Source organism: Brassica napus, chromosome C5 (genome assembly GCF_020379485.1).
Source record: "Brassica napus cultivar Da-Ae chromosome C5, Da-Ae, whole genome shotgun sequence".
Lineage (NCBI taxonomy): Eukaryota > Viridiplantae > Streptophyta > Magnoliopsida > Brassicales > Brassicaceae > Brassica > Brassica napus.
In genome coordinates, this window is record NC_063448.1 from 2,765,502 (window position 1) to 2,781,348 (window position 15,847).

Consider the following 15,847-nt stretch of genomic DNA (forward strand, 5'->3'; position numbering starts at 1 on the left):
AAAACGTAGCATTTAGTCCCACTAAACTTTGGGTTATTTTCATCATTCGCCTTACAAGACTGTCATGTGTATATATATACCGGTAAGGTTTCATATTATCATAGAGTAGTGAAGGTTGCAAAATCTTCCTACCTTATCGCAGTGCTGGTGTTCATCTTTGTTTTGATCTGATAGCAACTGTTAAATATGGGATGTCAAATGTTATATTGTACCGGGTCAATAATGATTGGGCTTAAGAAACGAGCCCAAACTGTAAAAGGAGGGAAATATTCAAAATCTAGTCCAGCCTAAAAGAGTTTCTTCTTAACTAATGTTCTTTTGAATTCTTAATAGCATGGTTATAATAATGGTGACAAGGATGAACAGTGAACACACAAAAATTGTAGCCTCTTCCTCATGAGATTATCAGCAGATGTAGATGCAGCATCCAATTTATACAGATGCTAGCTATTAAGATTTTGTAAAAAAAAATAGTTGTATGTTGAACTATGACAGTGTATATAAGTCGATTGAGGTTTCTTTTGTGTTCTTTGCTTTCCATCAATTTTAAAATACGTTTAAGGCAAGTATCACTTTACTACTCCGTATTTTCCTGGCAAAAGGATCATTAAGTTTTTAATTAATTAATTTTTCAATTAGTTTTAATCTCTTTTTTTTGTAACTGTTTTATCTTTTTCTTAGTAACTCTACTCTATCACAAACATATATTTCTTTTGTTTTCATAGATTTATCTGTGTATTTAAACATATGGATAATTTGATGTAAAAAAGCAATGTGGATAAATGATGTAATTAACTGAGTAAACTTATATCCAGTCCTTATTGTTCGCTATTATCTTCTCCTTGATAATCAAAATATTCAAAGAAAATGTTTTAAATACTGATTTGTCCCTAATGTTTATCTAAAACAATCTAAGTCGACCAAAAAAACCGGTGAAAAAATATTCTGTGAAAATCATAGTTTATCCAAAACCCTCTCAACTCATCTATAAAAGAAACACAACTCTCCATCGACTTAAAGTACTAAAACCTGTAGGGTATACACATAACAATTAGATACAAAGAGCTAGATAGATATAACAATGGCGGTGGGTGTGATGGATATCGAAGGAGGTGGTGCTTCCTTACCTGGAAAGACGACTTTTCAAGTCGTCATGTGCAGTATCATTGCTGCTGTTGGTGGTCTCATGTTTGGTTATGACATCGGAATCTCAGGTTTGTTTTTAAGGTTTAATTCCTTCTTGTCTCTTTTTTGCGATTGATGTTTTGATTAACTAATGGGTACGTGTGTTAAAAAAAAACTACAGGGGGTGTGACGAGTATGGACACTTTTTTACTAGATTTTTTCCCTCACGTGTACGAGAAGAAACACAGAGTGCACGAAAACAACTACTGCAAATTCGATGACCAGCTTTTGCAGTTATTCACTTCTTCTCTCTATTTAGCTGGTATCTTCGCTAGTTTTGCCGCTTCCTTCTTATGCAGAAGGTTCGGAAGAAAACCTATAATCATGTCCGCCTCCATCTTCTTCCTCCTCGGTGCTATTCTCAACTACTTTGCCAGAGATCTCGGCATGTTGATCGGTGGTCGTATTCTCCTTGGCTTCGGTATCGGTTTTGGTAATCAGGTCAAGATCCTCAAAACTTTCTTTCTAGATTTTCATCGAGTTATATTAATTAATTTACTTTAAATTCCGGACGTAGGATACTTTATTCCTAATAATTAGCATCCTAAATTTTTCGAAATTATATACATAGATATACATAGATATAAGTTTCTAAATTTTAACTTTTATTTTATTTTATTAGCCTCTAACGTTTGAAACCAATACATGCGCAGACCGTTCCATTGTTCATCTCGGAAATTGCACCACCTAGAATCAGGGGAGGACTAAACATCGCGTTTCAGCTTCTCATCACCATTGGAATCCTAGCAGCGAGTTTCGTGAACTACTTAACCTCCACGATGAAAAACGGCTGGAGATACTCTCTCGGTGGTGCGGCTGTTCCCGCCTTGATCCTCTTGATAGGATCCTTCTTCATCCACGAGACTCCAGCTAGCCTCATCGAGCGCGGCAAAGACGAGGAAGGGAAGAAAGTCCTAAGGAAGATCAGAGGCATCGACAACATCGAACTCGAGTTCAACGAGATCAAACGCGCCACGGAGATTTCAAACAAAGTGAAAACTCCTTTTAAAGAACTCTTCACAAAAAGCGAGAACAGACCGCCGCTTGTGTGCGGAACGCTGCTTCAGTTCTTCCAACAGTTTACTGGAATCAATGTGGTTATGTTCTACGCTCCGGTCTTGTTTCAGACCATGGGGAGTGGTAACAACGCTTCTCTGGTCTCTACCGTTGTAACCAACGGTGTGAACGCACTCGCCACCGTTTTCGCCGTCATCATGGTTGATAGGCTGGGTAGAAAGTTCTTTTTGGTTGAAGGAGCAACTCAAATGATGGCTACACAGGTAAAAATTACTTGCGTCACAAGTTAGGTTTTTCTGTTTGCTTGAATAACAAGTTAACTCTTTTTTGTTTGCTTGCTTCGCAGATAACTATTGGAGCCTTGCTCTTAAAATACTTGCACCTAGTGGGCCCTATTACAAGTCACGCCGTGCCACTTATAGTACTGATCCTCATCTGTATCTATGTGTCTGGTTTCGCGTGGTCGTGGGGACCATTGGGATGGCTTATTCCGTCTGAGATCTATCAACTTGAGGTGAGAACAAGTGGTTACTTCTGTGCAGTGGCGATGAACATGGTGTGCACTTTCGTTATCGGACAGTTCTTCTTGTCGGCGCTATGCCGATTCAGATCGGGCTTGTTCTTCTTCTTTGCGGTCATGAACGTTATCATGGGACTGTTTGCAATCTTCTTTCTCCCAGAGACGAGAGGTGTTCCTATTGAGGACATGGCCGAGCAGCGTTGGAAGAAGCATTGGCACTGGAAGAAATATTTCAAGCAGAACTGAATTTTTTTTTCTGTCTTGTTGCTCGTAGAATTCTTAGATTTGGAATTTAGGCGGGTTGTTCGCATCCTGTTCGAGAGTTTATTAGTTATAAAGACTTTTTTTTTCTTGCAATTTATATAACTTGTGAAGTTTCTAATTTTAGACACCTTTTCTTTTCTTTTATTTTTAAAATTTATCATTAGAAAATGATAAATTTATTTTTAAAATTTATCATTTTCTTTTAAGCACTTATTTTTTTTATCAAAATTTTGTTTTTAATCATTATCCACGTAACTGAAGTTTTCGGGAATTGAATTGGTCATCAAACAAAAATATTTTCCAGTTTCCAAAATCAGCATATCTAATAGAGTTTATCCGTAAAAATGAAATAAAATAACAATAAAAATATTTCTTCCGTTCCAAAAAAATAGTTTTTTTAATAAATGTATAGTTTTCTGTAATTTTCCATTTTCAATAACTTTTAACCAATAGTAGTAATTCAACAAAGTCAATTAATTTTTTTGAAATTTACAATTTTTTCATAGAAAACACAAAAAAAATAATATCTTTGTATTTTTTTTCTAAAAAGTTTATCTTAATGGAAAGGGATTAAGTATAAAATATGTGTTCAAATCACTTGTTTTATTAATTTTAACATTATCTTTTGTCTGGGCCTAATGTATTAAAAAATTATTTGACTAAAATCCATGTAGGTCTGTCCACGTTGGACTTTTCAACGAAATTTAAATTGACAGCAAAAAATAAATCAAACTTTACCACAACATTGATCTTTCTCAATAAATGCCCGAAATGTTTTGGACACTTGCCTCAACGTTTTTGATAATCCATAATCAAACATGAACACTTAAACGTGAAGCATAGCAATCCAATGCAATAGTGATCGTCGAATATAAAAAGTGGAACAAGGTAGTCTGCGAGTTGTAACAAAGAAAATGATACTCATGCGACTTGAGAAGACAAGAAACTGATTTTACAAGAAGATTGTGATCTGATTAATACAATACCAACACCAATTCACCAAACCATCATAAGTTCGTAACATACGGACACTATTCTGTCATCAATTCCCAAGTAAATAGAGAATCACCTTAACTATTTATTACAACACACGCAACGTGATTATGTCAACATTAAAGTAAAATCAGAACTGGAAGAACTCTATTACGGGCTGACTGATCGAGAGGTGCTTGATCTTGCGCTCCTCGAATGGTTCATGGAAGATCGGCTGTCCCGCCTGTGAGACTTGCTCCTCCTGCTCACTTTCCTTCCCTTCTTAGGTGATAAGCTCCGTGATCTGCTTCTCCTCACAGGGCTTACGCTTCTCGACACCGACCTGTACCTGCATTCACTTCTGTTTTGAGTTACCACAAGTCTCAGTTCCTGCTACAACCTTTTTATATATTGACCTGCCATACCTTGTATGGTAACGACTTTCAGGTGAGTAACTCCCTCTGTAATAAGGCGAATAGGACCGGTCTCTTCCCCTGTAGTAAGGTGAGTATGATCTGTCACGTGTTCTGTAGTCAGGCGAGTATGACCTGGACCTAGACCTATACCGCCTCCTGTAGTAAGGGGAGTATGATCTGTCCCGTGCTCTGTAGTCAGGCGAGTATGACCTGGACCTGGACCTGTACCTGTACCGCCGTCTGTAGTAAGGTGACTCTGATCTGTCACGTCTCCTGTAGTAACGATCATCAGGTGATGGAGATCTCGAATAAGAGTAAGATCTGCCACGCCTATAGTAGGGTGAGTTGGACAATGATCTCCTGCTCCTCCGATGGCTAGGGGTATAAGATCTGCTACGATCAGATGAGTAGCTTCGACTGCGGCTACGAGAATAGCTAATAGACCTTCGTGGAGAGTAGCTAGGGGACCGATGTCGTCCTGTAAAAGAAACAAGCAAAACAATAAAGGGCCGAGATCAGTAAGGGAAGTTAATTAATCCAATGCTACTGATATGTCATACCTCGAGCGGCTCTCAGACCCAAGTACTTTCCTGGAGTCGGGGTACGTCCTCTACGACGTCTTGCCTGAACATAACACAGAGACATCATAAATTCCATCAATCAAAATAAGAAAGTATTTGTAAAGAGAAAAAAAAAAAAAAGGAAAACACAACAGAAACAGCATTTCTAACATCGAAGCTACAAACCAAAGGCACATTAAGTTGTTCAAAAAAGAGAGGAAATCAACCCCAACAGTGTGTGTTTGAACTGTTGCAACGTTTGCTATTTGGTGAAGCGCTGCTGCTGCTACAAACAGCAGACCTGCTGCCATAGAAATTTTAAAGTGGAAACAAGCAAACACTTATATTTTAACCAGAAAATAAAAAATATCACATTGCCCATTACATGCATATATATCATCTTTGGGGGTAAAGATCATATTCATTTTATTTTACCTTCTCAACTGTAATGACGCGGCCCATGAGAACAGAGTGATCAAGATGTCTGATGCAGCGGTTAGCATCCCCAACAGTTTCCATGGAGATAAAACCAAAACCACGAGGCTCTCTAGTCCGTGGATCTAGGACAAGGTGAACATCAGTTACCTAGCAAAAAATAAAAGCTCACGAAGGTTAAAACATGAACAAACAAATCCCTATCGTGAAAAAGATCTTCAAACTTGACGCAATAGTGAGCCACAACAGACAAATATTTATTTTCGAAAATCAAAATACCTTTCCTTCTTCGGAGAAATGATCCTCAAGATCTCTTTCTGTCACCCGGTGAGACAATCCGGTCACGTATAAACTGTTACCAGGGTTCTCTGCATCGCTTGAGGCACTCCTAATACAATATAAAGAGGTTGAGACATGATTGAATTCAAAAGCAGCAAAACAGAAAAAAACATATTCACTAAAAAAAAAAAGGTTCAAGCTACCTGGAGCGGCTTCTAGAGAGAGACCTTGACACAGACCTTCCACGACGCTTGTCATAAGGGGATAGTGATGGAGAGTATCTTGACCTCCTTGAGTAAGACATCTACAAAAGGAAAAGATAATCCAAAATAAAAAAATTGTATCGTAGATAAAAACGTCGAAGACAGAATACTCACATTGAAAGTAACGCAGCAAAGCTCAACAGAAGAAGGATGAATGTTCGAGAACTCTCTGCACTTAGACGGGATGAATATGAATGAACTTCACGCTTCCGTATTTTAAAAGGAGGAATCAGAAGAAGCTTCGGGAGAGTCGGACGCGATGGAGTTTGTTAAACTCCATTACATATTTCGTTCTGGCGCCCGGCCCATCTTTATAAGGCTTTTTAATTCTCACAGCGGCCCAAATAAGGAAATATTGCAAAAACAAACCCCAAACTTTCACCAATAATGCGAAGTTAACCCTTTGTTTATAGAGAACTAGGGTCGGCCCGCCCTACGGGCGGGAAGTTATAATAAAAACTATTTTATTATGCCGAACAATGTTTATCTTCTTGTTTAAAAACTAATTTTAAGTTAGCACTTAGAGTTTTGATCCAAAAATATTACTTATGATAAAAGATAATTCCATTTGTAGTAGTTTACAATGGTGTGGTGATTTTGTATTAGTCGCTTGATGATGTTGCAATTTATTTAAAATGAGAAAGTTATTATTAGAACTGTTGCAACACTTTTGAGAGTCAGATATTTAGTTACCATTAAGAATTCTATAATGTATGTGAGGAAATATTATTTATTGAACAATGCAATGTGTGATATTTCTTGTGTAGACGAATAGTTTAAGTACTATTTGGAAACGTAAACGGACTGGCTAATAAAGATATAACTAAATATAAAAACTTGTTGAGTGGAGTTTATATGATCTTTTTTAGCCTATCTTCTTAAATCAATCTTCAAGAAAGTGTGTATATTCACCGGTTTTTTCTAGCTTACAACTTTATGCCTTAAACACTTGCACCATTTAAGTGATTTTGATGGGAAATTTTGAAAGTTATAGTTATAGAGAAAGAAATTGGGTGTTGAAAATTTTGTTTACCTATGGTGGTCTGCGCTACCCGTATGATGTATTAGTTTTTATCAGTGATATAATTTATGTGTAAATTTTCTTTTATTTTCATTTAGTTATGAGTGTGATTATGTTAAACAATCAGTGTTGTCTACATCAAATTTTAGTTATATAACTAAAAACGATATGTGAGCATATTCAGTATAATCGCTGATTTGATTCAGAGTTGAAATTTTTATAGTGTTATAATACTTTTAACACTTCTCTAAATTTAAATCTTGAGCATTATTAATTAAATCGATCAAAGTCAAACACAATAGAGAAACCTTGTTGAACCCATGGATCATAAGAGAAACCTTTACGGCTATATAATTTTCGTTTGATAGAGTACCGAAGTTATTTTATCAGGCTGACCGAAGAAATCAATTCTTTTAGCTAAATTGTTGAGTGGGAAAGGTTAAAAAGATTGTTTGATCAAATTGCAAGAGAAGTAAGTAAAAAGTAAGTAAAATGAAATTGGTAAACATGATGTGTGATGTATGTAACTATATAATTGTATTTTTTGTTTGCGTGTGTTTTATGTAAGCTTTTGTAAAAACAGTATGTAATAGCGTTTATGGTTTTACATAATGTTAGGGTGTGTGTAAGAATATTAATAGATTGCAGCGTATAACATATTACAGAGGTGTAGATGATCGTTTTTGTTGTATGTTTTTTTATAATTAAGAATCTATATATGATTGGTTGGTTAGTTGTGAGTTGCTCTTATTTGAGCTCTCAAGAGTGGGAATTTGATTCTGATGATTATAATGTGCAAGTTTGGTTTGGGCATTATATGATTGCATTTTGTTACAGTTCATGTTTGATATAGAATAGTTGATTCAAATTTTGAAAGTCTAAATCTATTTTGTTTTCTTTTTATTATAAATTAACACTTACATGTATATTAAGTAATTTATAGTTCAAATATTCCAATTTTTTAAAGGTTGTTGCATAGCTGTAAAGAAAATACCTTTGATGTAATCTATGACTTTTAAAACGCGGTTTTGTTTATTTTTTATTAAGTAAATAGCTTTGTTTTTTTCTATTTGTTTATTTATTTTTAACAGTTTTTTAATTTATTTATTTTTTGTTTTTATAAATGAATTATGATATTGTTAAAAAAATTCAATGTAGTTAATTTTATATTTTAAATAATTTTTTTATTTTATGGAACTAAAAAATATTCAACTAAACAATAAAGATGATGAAGACATATAGAAACTGTTTTTTTCTTGCATGTTGTTGAACACCGCAATTATTTTTTAATTGTCTCGAGCTCTCTTGAACGCTGGTTCGGAGCCAAGCATTAAGCTTAATGTCTTGTTCAAAGATATCTCTCCATCTAGTTCTGTTTCCGATCTATACTTTTGTTTAGGAGTACAATTTAACCACTTTACCATTACAACAGATTCTGTTAACCGATGATTCAGCTTCAACTTTGGGCTTCACCTAAAATGTGATAACAATATACCTTAAAACCAGTAGGAAGCTCATAACATGGAGAGAGAACACAAACTTCTTGTAATAAATTTCAACATAATAACTCTTGCGAAAATATACAACAACAGAGGAGACTGATTATATAAGGATGATCACAATATCCTGATTTATTTATTAACGGTGTGTTTTTTCTTAGCCGCTTCGTACTGTAAGAGAGATAAAAAAATGGAGAGTGCTCCTTCTGTAGAAACGATGTAACTCTCTATTTCTTGTTTGTGGGTTGCCGTGAACACAATCAACATATCTGCAAAAGAAATGTAAAAAAGATAACACAGCTTGGTCAAATATAATGTATTCCATTTAAATTAACTTAAATGGCCAAACAGAGAAGAGAAGCAAAGAAGCTAACCTCATTGAGCGAGTGACAAAGAGCTTCCTCTCCCAAAGATGAATAGATAGTAACCACAGTGACGTTGCGCCTGAAGCAACCCTGTAACGGAATGAACCACTCTTCTCTCATATCCGCAAAAATGGCGACACGTTCCTCCGATTTGTGTCCAATCTGAACCAAACCAGAAGCAAAACTACACACAGCTTCAAGCGTCTGCCCGAATGTCTTGCACTCATAATCACCAAATGAAGTTTCTCAAACACTTTCCCGTCTTTGCTAGTCTCGACCTCTCTAGCGATCAGCCTCCTGGTCCCGAGGGAAAACCTGTAGCTGTGGTTCTTGCACGAGATCTCGAAGAGCTCTGGGAGAGTGGAGATGTCTTCCCAGTGAGAGCTGACGGGATCTTTGAACCGGTGGTTCCTAACGGTATGACCTGGCTCTCCACCGACGTCCTCGTTTCTCGTCTTTCTTAGCGTTTGCGGACCAAAAGGGTTAAAGCTAGAGGGACAATGACACCAGCAGCGTAAGGAATCATCTTCCACTTCCTGAAAGCAATGGTAAACGTGTTTATTCACAAAATGTATACAGAGAGGAGCTAAAAGAGTACACATTAGTTAAAAGCAGAAGACAGTCTCGTAAAGTTAGAATCTTTTTAAATATGATTTAGATTTGAGACAGATAAGAGATAACAGAACAAAAGGAATAAATAAAAACAGAGATGTGGATGCTGCAACTTAGATTAAACTTCTTTGACATCAACATTATCTCATCTTTCATCATCGATTTTCACTCTCAAACAAAAGGTCCAATAACTATAAAACATTTTGTTACGTTATATGATTGACTCAGTCTATAAGTCCCACATTCAGTCCATGGGTTCCATTTTCGTAAATGGTGTTCTCTGAAAAACTCATTTAGATTTCTAGACGTATCAATCCTACAAAGAACGGAAAATTATGTGTTCAGTACAGTACTGCATCTCTAACTTTTCCTATAGGGTTACACTACGGCAAACACGAATTTCTTCTGGAGAATTCTTGAATCTAAATATGTACGTTGTTGCATATAGCTAACCAAATATTTAGGGTGAAGATAATCAGTGACCACAATTTTTAAATGGAAAATAATAGGGAAGATGAGAAGGCCAACCTTTTCACATCGGATAGTAGGGGGTGGGAAGTAACCATTCCAGCTGTTTAAGCTTATTCTTGTCCAGGAAGCAATTGTGTGATGATTATTTGTGGTGAAGACGCTTTTTTTTAGCAATATGAAGGAATTGTGTGAGGCAATGAAATTTGGGGAATTTATTGTCACTATTTATAGGATTGATCACTGAAATTCATAGAAGGTAGTGGTAGAGAAAATTAAATGTTACGTAGTGGGAGAGGTGGCTTGAAGAAAAAGTCACATCTCAAACTGTTTCAGAGATTAGGAAGATGCTCAGGCGTCGCCAACTCGCCTCTCGTCGCCAACTCGCCTCTCAAAGAAGAGGAGTGTCCGACCCCAAATTTTTTTCTACTTCATATGAGTTAGGGTTTTCTTTCATGGGCCATCGGACAGCATTAAACATATAAATTCATCAGCCCAAAATAACAATAGAAATAAGCCTAACCGTTATAAGCCCAAATAAATACAACATAAATGAAGTGATGCGTTTCATAGAAGACGGACACGTGTCGTCTCTATAGGAAAGGAGTTTCCACGTGGACACACAGGAGAGACACCAACAATTTTATATATATATAGATTTAGGGTGTGAATGCACACAATAATCCAAAATAAAGAAAATACCCTATCACTATCTTTTACACTGTAGTTCTTTCAATATCCCACTAATGTCCCTGCCCAAATTATATCTCTTTTCTCTCTCTCGTGTCTCTTCTTCGAAATCCATTGTCTGAACAATAATTTCATCTCCCTTTTTTTATCTTTATTGTATAATTTCATCTCTCTTTCTTTATCTTTCTTCTATTTTCTTAAAATTCTTAAATACATTTTTTGATTTCTACAATCTTCCTCTTCATTTGTTTTCGATTTCCACCGATGTAAATCCAATATCATCTAAGTGTAATTCTTTCAACAATGTCTGGATCCAGCGAGTACTATTCTCTTGATTAATTCGACTACCGTAGAATCTCCATCGTTTTTTCTCGAAGTCAACCATGATATGAAGGTTTTAAGCAAATCCATGGTACATAAAGGAGAGATCTATTTGATTCACATCTTGGTAAATGCACAGGGCCGTAATGATGGACCTTATCATTAAGAAAGAGTGGGTTCTTCCCAAGATTGATAACAATGACCTTAATCTCACATTTCAATTACAAGTATTTGTAATCACTATACAACATCTAGATTTCTATTAACTGATAAATATTTGATTAGATGCTACATATTAAGTCTTGTAAGCATATACATGTTTAGTTAGTTGTTAAAACTTTACGTAAAATTTATTTGTTACAAATTAGTTGATGTTATTATGATAAATGGTTTGTAAATTTTTATACAATATGTTGTCATTAGCTAATACATGTTTGATTAGATGTTACAAAACATGTTATTTTTTAAAAAATAGTCGATAAAATGCTAAAAAATAGTTATTGATAGCTGATACGTGATTTGGTTGATGCTACAAAAAATTGACCTTGCTAACTTCTATCATTATTGTTAACAAATTTTGCTTAAAAATAGATGCGTTATATGATGCATGGTTTGTAAATTTCTACAAAATATTTTCATTAGCTGATATATGTTTATTTAGCTGTTATAAAACATGTTATCACTTTTTAAAATGGTTGGTATGATGTTAAAAGTATATATTGTTAGCTGATACATGGTTTGTTAAATGTTACAAAATAAGTTATCGGCTAACTAAATCAATATATATTTAACTTATATATTATTTACGGCTAACAATTATTGTATCATATATAAATATGATAAGATTGATTTTCATTATATGATAAGTATATGTTTATATTAAACAAGTTATCTACTAACAATTCCTATAATATTTTATGTTAAAGCTTAGGATTAAACGGTTTCTGTTAACATACAATAATAAACAGTCAAGTTTGCTACTTGGTTTTTCTCTCTTTTGTAAATTATATATTCACTAAAATTCTGTAACGAATCGCAATTCCTATTCATCGATGGAAAATTCATAATTTGGAAACACTTTCTTGATGCCATGGTGACGAGTACGAGTTGAAGAGGAGGAGATTAGTGTAAAATTTATGTTGGAAACGGAGTAGACGACGATTAAGGAGTTGATTAGAAAATCGGCTCTGGATTTGGGGAGAAAATTTTACTTTAAATAAGGTTGAATAGTAATCTGTATATTGAAAAGAAAATTATTAGAAAGAGAAAGAAGAAATATATGACAGACATAGAAAATCACGATAGAAGGAGAGAAAGATGATGAATGTTGGGGCAGGGGCAAAGTTGTCAATTTATGTTCATTGTGTTACAGAGATTATTGTTTTAGATGTCATTAAGGTAGTTACCTAATATTGATATAAATTATGTATATTCATCAAATTGTCTCTTGTTTATATAAGGGTTTTCTGCAAAAAAACCCTCAATGTAGTTTTGTTTTGCAAATTAATCCGCGAACTCAAAAACTTACGGGTCAACCCTCCAAGTGCCAGTCAAACCGCAATATAACCCTCGGCCGTATATATGTGTATTTGACTGTGTATAATTTTAACATTTTTCAATACTAAGTCGTTTTGGTGCTAATTTTTTAATGAAAAAAAATTGTTGAACTCGGGGTTTGAAACTTGAACCTTAAACACCATGTGCATGCTATATAACCATCTCGGCCAACAAATATATTTGTTTACTTAACAAACGCAATTATATAGATTTCTAAAAATTCATTCCGAAATGACTTTGTTTCTTCTTCTTCTCTTGGACATGGGAGCTTGCGTAAATGCACTATGAAAGTGGGGTTCAACAAATTTTTTTCATTAAAAATTTAGTGTCAAAACGACGTAGTATTGAAAAATGTTAAAATTATACACAGTCAAATACACATATATACGGCCGAGGGTTATATTGCGGTTTAACTGGCACTTGGAGGGTTGACCCGTGTGTTTTTGAGTTCGCGTATTAATTTGCAAAAAAAAAAACACATTGAAGTTTTTTTTTTGCAGAAAACCCTTTATATAATTACAAATCAAACCCTTTTCATAATTGGCGGGAAGCAAATGTCTTAGAATCGAGATCTCCCGCCAGAAAAGCAAAAAAAGCCTATAAAACAAAGGACTCTCTCCTGAACCGAATCAATGCTCTCTTTTCCATAAACCCTAGACGACAATGTTGGAGCTACGTCTTGTTCAGGGCTCTCTGCTAAAGAAGGTTCTCGAATCGGTCAAGGACCTGGTGAACGATGCGAACTTCTACTGCTCCAGCACCGGCTTCTCCCTCCAAGCCATGGATTCCAGCCACGTGGCGCTCGTCTCTCTCCTGCTCAGATCCGAAGGCTTCGAGCACTACATGTGCGACAGGAACCTCTCCATGGGGATGAATCTCGGCAATTATTATTTACAGCGCAAGACAAGATTGTTGATTTTGAGATGAAGCTGATGGATATAGACAGTGAACATTTGGGAATACCTGATGCTGAGTACCATTCCATTGTGAGGATACCGTCAAGTGAGTTCTCAAGGATTTGCAAAGATCTCAGTACCATTGGTGACACTGGTTGGTACACACTCTCATTGCTCTCTGTGATGGTCTTTGAGTCTATAGAGAGACTGATATACTTACTTGATGGTATTGTTTTCAGTTGTGATCTCTGTGACTAAAGAAGGGGTTAAGTTTTCTACTGCTGGTGACATTGGGACAGCTAACATTGTGTTAAGACAGAACACAACTGTGTGACAAGGTATGTCTAATTTTATTTTTTTTACATATAACTGAATTGAGGTGTGTTTGCAGCCAGAAGATGCAATTGTGATAGAGATGAACGAGCCAGTGTCACTCTCGTTTGCGTTGAGGTACATGAATTCATTCACAAAGGCAACTCCGTTGTCGGACACAGTGACAATCAGCTTATCGTCTGAGCTGCCAGTTGTGGTGGAGTATAAGGTGGCTGAGATGGGTTACTACTTGGCTCCTAAGATTGAAGAAGACAAAGATGACACCAAGGCCTAAGACTCCGTTTGTATCCCAACAGCTTCTACTTTATGCTGTCATTGTGTGTTTCCGTTGTATGCACCTCTAGAATCAGTTGTTTTTCTTGACTTTATGTTTTATGATAACAAAAGTTTGGCAAAATTATTGCAACTCCAATGACTCATCAACAAACAAGAAAAAGTGTATTGGATTCAACTAAATTTATCAACTTAGTATATATCAACACTAATATACTTCTCAACATCAGTGCATTCATGTAGGCCTTTTTTACAATACAAGTATACAACTCTATACTTCATCTACTTGTTTATGTTACAGCGAAAACACTAGAAGAACCTGTGAAATGCTGGACTGACCCAAATAGACTCTTTGCAGCACCAAAATGGGTGATCCTGTACACCCCTCGTGATGCAGACTCAGGACCTCTCCATTCCACTGTGGCTTCACTCCGAGAGCTCAACTTCTTAGGCCTCGACCACTTGAACCTCAAACATAAGTCATCGTCGTCATAAACTGGGGTCCAAGTCTTGTCATCCCGTTCTAGTCTCTCCACCAGTGCAAACGTACCTGCCATAAACATAGCATCTCATGTTAACAATAGAAAATGACCAGGTCACTTATTTTGAAATTATATATGACTAAGGATCAGTCATAAGCATGAGACATTTGCTGTGAGGGTACCTTCTGTCAGTAGATCGTTTCTAGGGCAAGCTGACTGGAATACAACAGTCACCAGGTCATTTCCTCTCTTCAAGGACAAGTTTTTGGGAACATCCGAGATCACATCTCCAAAACTGTCTCCGGCAGGAGTTGTGTCCACCACGACTGGTGTGAGGAAGCTCACTTGCTTGTCTAGGAGATCCGGCGGTTGAGGCCCCGGTTGAACAGGCCTATCAAGGACGAGAGATTTGGAGAGCTTCTTGAACTCTTGAATGTACCCACTCAGGGTGTGCGGGCCAAATAATGTAGATGCGCCCTAACAAATGTAACCATTGCATCAGATACAGATTAAGAGGAACAAGGAGCTGTTTGTTCACTGTCTGATAAGCTTTTACCTCGTATCTTTGCGCTTGGTATTCCTCAAAGGTTGTCACATATTGTGAGTAACCATTACCCAATCCAGCTATCACAATGTGAATCTCACCGCTCATTTCTATATTACCACTGCTTTGAAGATGTCTCTTGACTGCATCGCGGAGTCGCCTTCCAGCCATAGTTGTGAATTCTGACAAGAAAGAAAGAAATGTAATATTAAACATCACACCATTAGTCATGATCTCGAAGTGTGACAATCTGAAGATTCTCCACTACCTCCAGGGACACTGAGAATGAAAAGTTGTCCAATACATAGTATTTGCAATGAAGAATTGAGGGCTGGAACCAATGACAAAGTTAGAGTAGTCTTAAAAACGTAAACAAGACTCATGGAAGTTCACAATTCTAAACTACTTACAGCCCATTCATATGGCTTTGTCATTTCCCCAGTGTCAAGCAAGATGGGTTTTGGGTAGTGAGATTCCATTTGTTCCCTGTGAGGTGGTTTAAGAACGTTTCTCACCATCCTCCAGAAAGGGTTCCCCTGATTTATGCAAATGGTGGACTTGAGAAATGGAAACAAAATTTACTTACTGGATGATATATTTATGACTTAGACTGGATGGATACCTTATCATCTCCTTGTGTAAAATCAAATGCTCCAGGTTCATCTGTGGTTCCAGCGGCAAAAGCAAAGCCCATTGCCGCATGACATGTTTTCACAACTTATGAGTTTTCATCTTTCTTACGAAGTGTCACATTAAGCTGTGAAAAATCAACGTAAACCTGGCGGTTATCAACCTTCCCTCGTAGCTGTTCAGATGCTTTGCTGAAAAGATCCAAAGCCATCTTGAATTGTCTCTCGCCAATTATACGTGTACTC

General features: G+C 36.2%; 3 protein-coding genes, 1 long non-coding RNA gene and 1 pseudogene across 7 annotated transcripts; 2 read left to right on the plus strand and 3 right to left on the minus strand.

Moving 5' to 3' along the window:
• The first annotated feature begins 99 nt into the window (after nucleotides 1-99).
• Nucleotides 100-3,543, plus strand: LOC106400379 (sugar transport protein 2). Its single transcript, XM_013840747.3, has 4 exons — nucleotides 100-1,214; nucleotides 1,307-1,626; nucleotides 1,839-2,465; nucleotides 2,549-3,543. The coding sequence occupies exons 1-4, from the start codon at nucleotides 1,082-1,084 to the stop codon at nucleotides 2,966-2,968; spliced, it is 1,500 nt and encodes a 499-aa protein (XP_013696201.2). The 5' UTR covers nucleotides 100-1,081; the 3' UTR covers nucleotides 2,969-3,543.
• Nucleotides 3,544-3,936: 393 nt separating this feature from the next.
• On the minus strand, nucleotides 3,937-6,176 carry LOC106397634 (serine/arginine-rich splicing factor SR45a). Of its 4 annotated transcripts, none has more exons than XM_022702790.2 (7): nucleotides 6,026-6,176; nucleotides 5,852-5,952; nucleotides 5,649-5,757; nucleotides 5,370-5,519; nucleotides 4,935-4,998; nucleotides 4,384-4,852; nucleotides 3,937-4,319 (listed from the first exon to the last, which is right to left on the minus strand). In XM_022702790.2, the coding sequence occupies exons 2-7, from the start codon at nucleotides 5,950-5,952 to the stop codon at nucleotides 4,130-4,132; spliced, it is 1,083 nt and encodes a 360-aa protein (XP_022558511.2). In that variant the 5' UTR covers nucleotides 6,026-6,176; the 3' UTR covers nucleotides 3,937-4,129. The 4 variants fall into 4 exon arrangements, 2 of the variants coding, with proteins under 2 accessions (XP_022558511.2, XP_013693705.2); XM_013838251.3 differs by having other exon boundaries at nucleotides 3,937-4,307; nucleotides 6,026-6,175; XR_001279774.3 differs by lacking the exon at nucleotides 3,937-4,319 and adding an exon at nucleotides 5,162-5,235 and having other exon boundaries at nucleotides 4,674-4,852.
• Nucleotides 6,177-8,462: 2,286 nt separating this feature from the next.
• On the minus strand, nucleotides 8,463-10,324 carry LOC106388450. The gene is made up of 3 exons (XR_007323693.1): nucleotides 9,937-10,324; nucleotides 8,806-9,332; nucleotides 8,463-8,700 (listed from the first exon to the last, which is right to left on the minus strand). It is a non-coding gene; the product is annotated as an uncharacterized LOC106388450 (long non-coding RNA).
• A 2,729-nt stretch (nucleotides 10,325-13,053) lies between these two features.
• On the plus strand, nucleotides 13,054-14,073 carry LOC125587417 (annotated as a pseudogene).
• A 163-nt stretch (nucleotides 14,074-14,236) lies between these two features.
• Nucleotides 14,237-15,666, minus strand: LOC106400146 (neutral ceramidase 1-like). Its single transcript, XM_048756666.1, has 6 exons — nucleotides 15,595-15,666; nucleotides 15,383-15,508; nucleotides 15,241-15,331; nucleotides 14,985-15,154; nucleotides 14,611-14,905; nucleotides 14,237-14,496 (listed from the first exon to the last, which is right to left on the minus strand). Exons 1-6 carry the CDS (start codon nucleotides 15,664-15,666, stop codon nucleotides 14,237-14,239), a joined length of 1,014 nt encoding a protein of 337 aa, XP_048612623.1.
• Between the last annotated feature and the right edge of the window lie 181 nt (nucleotides 15,667-15,847).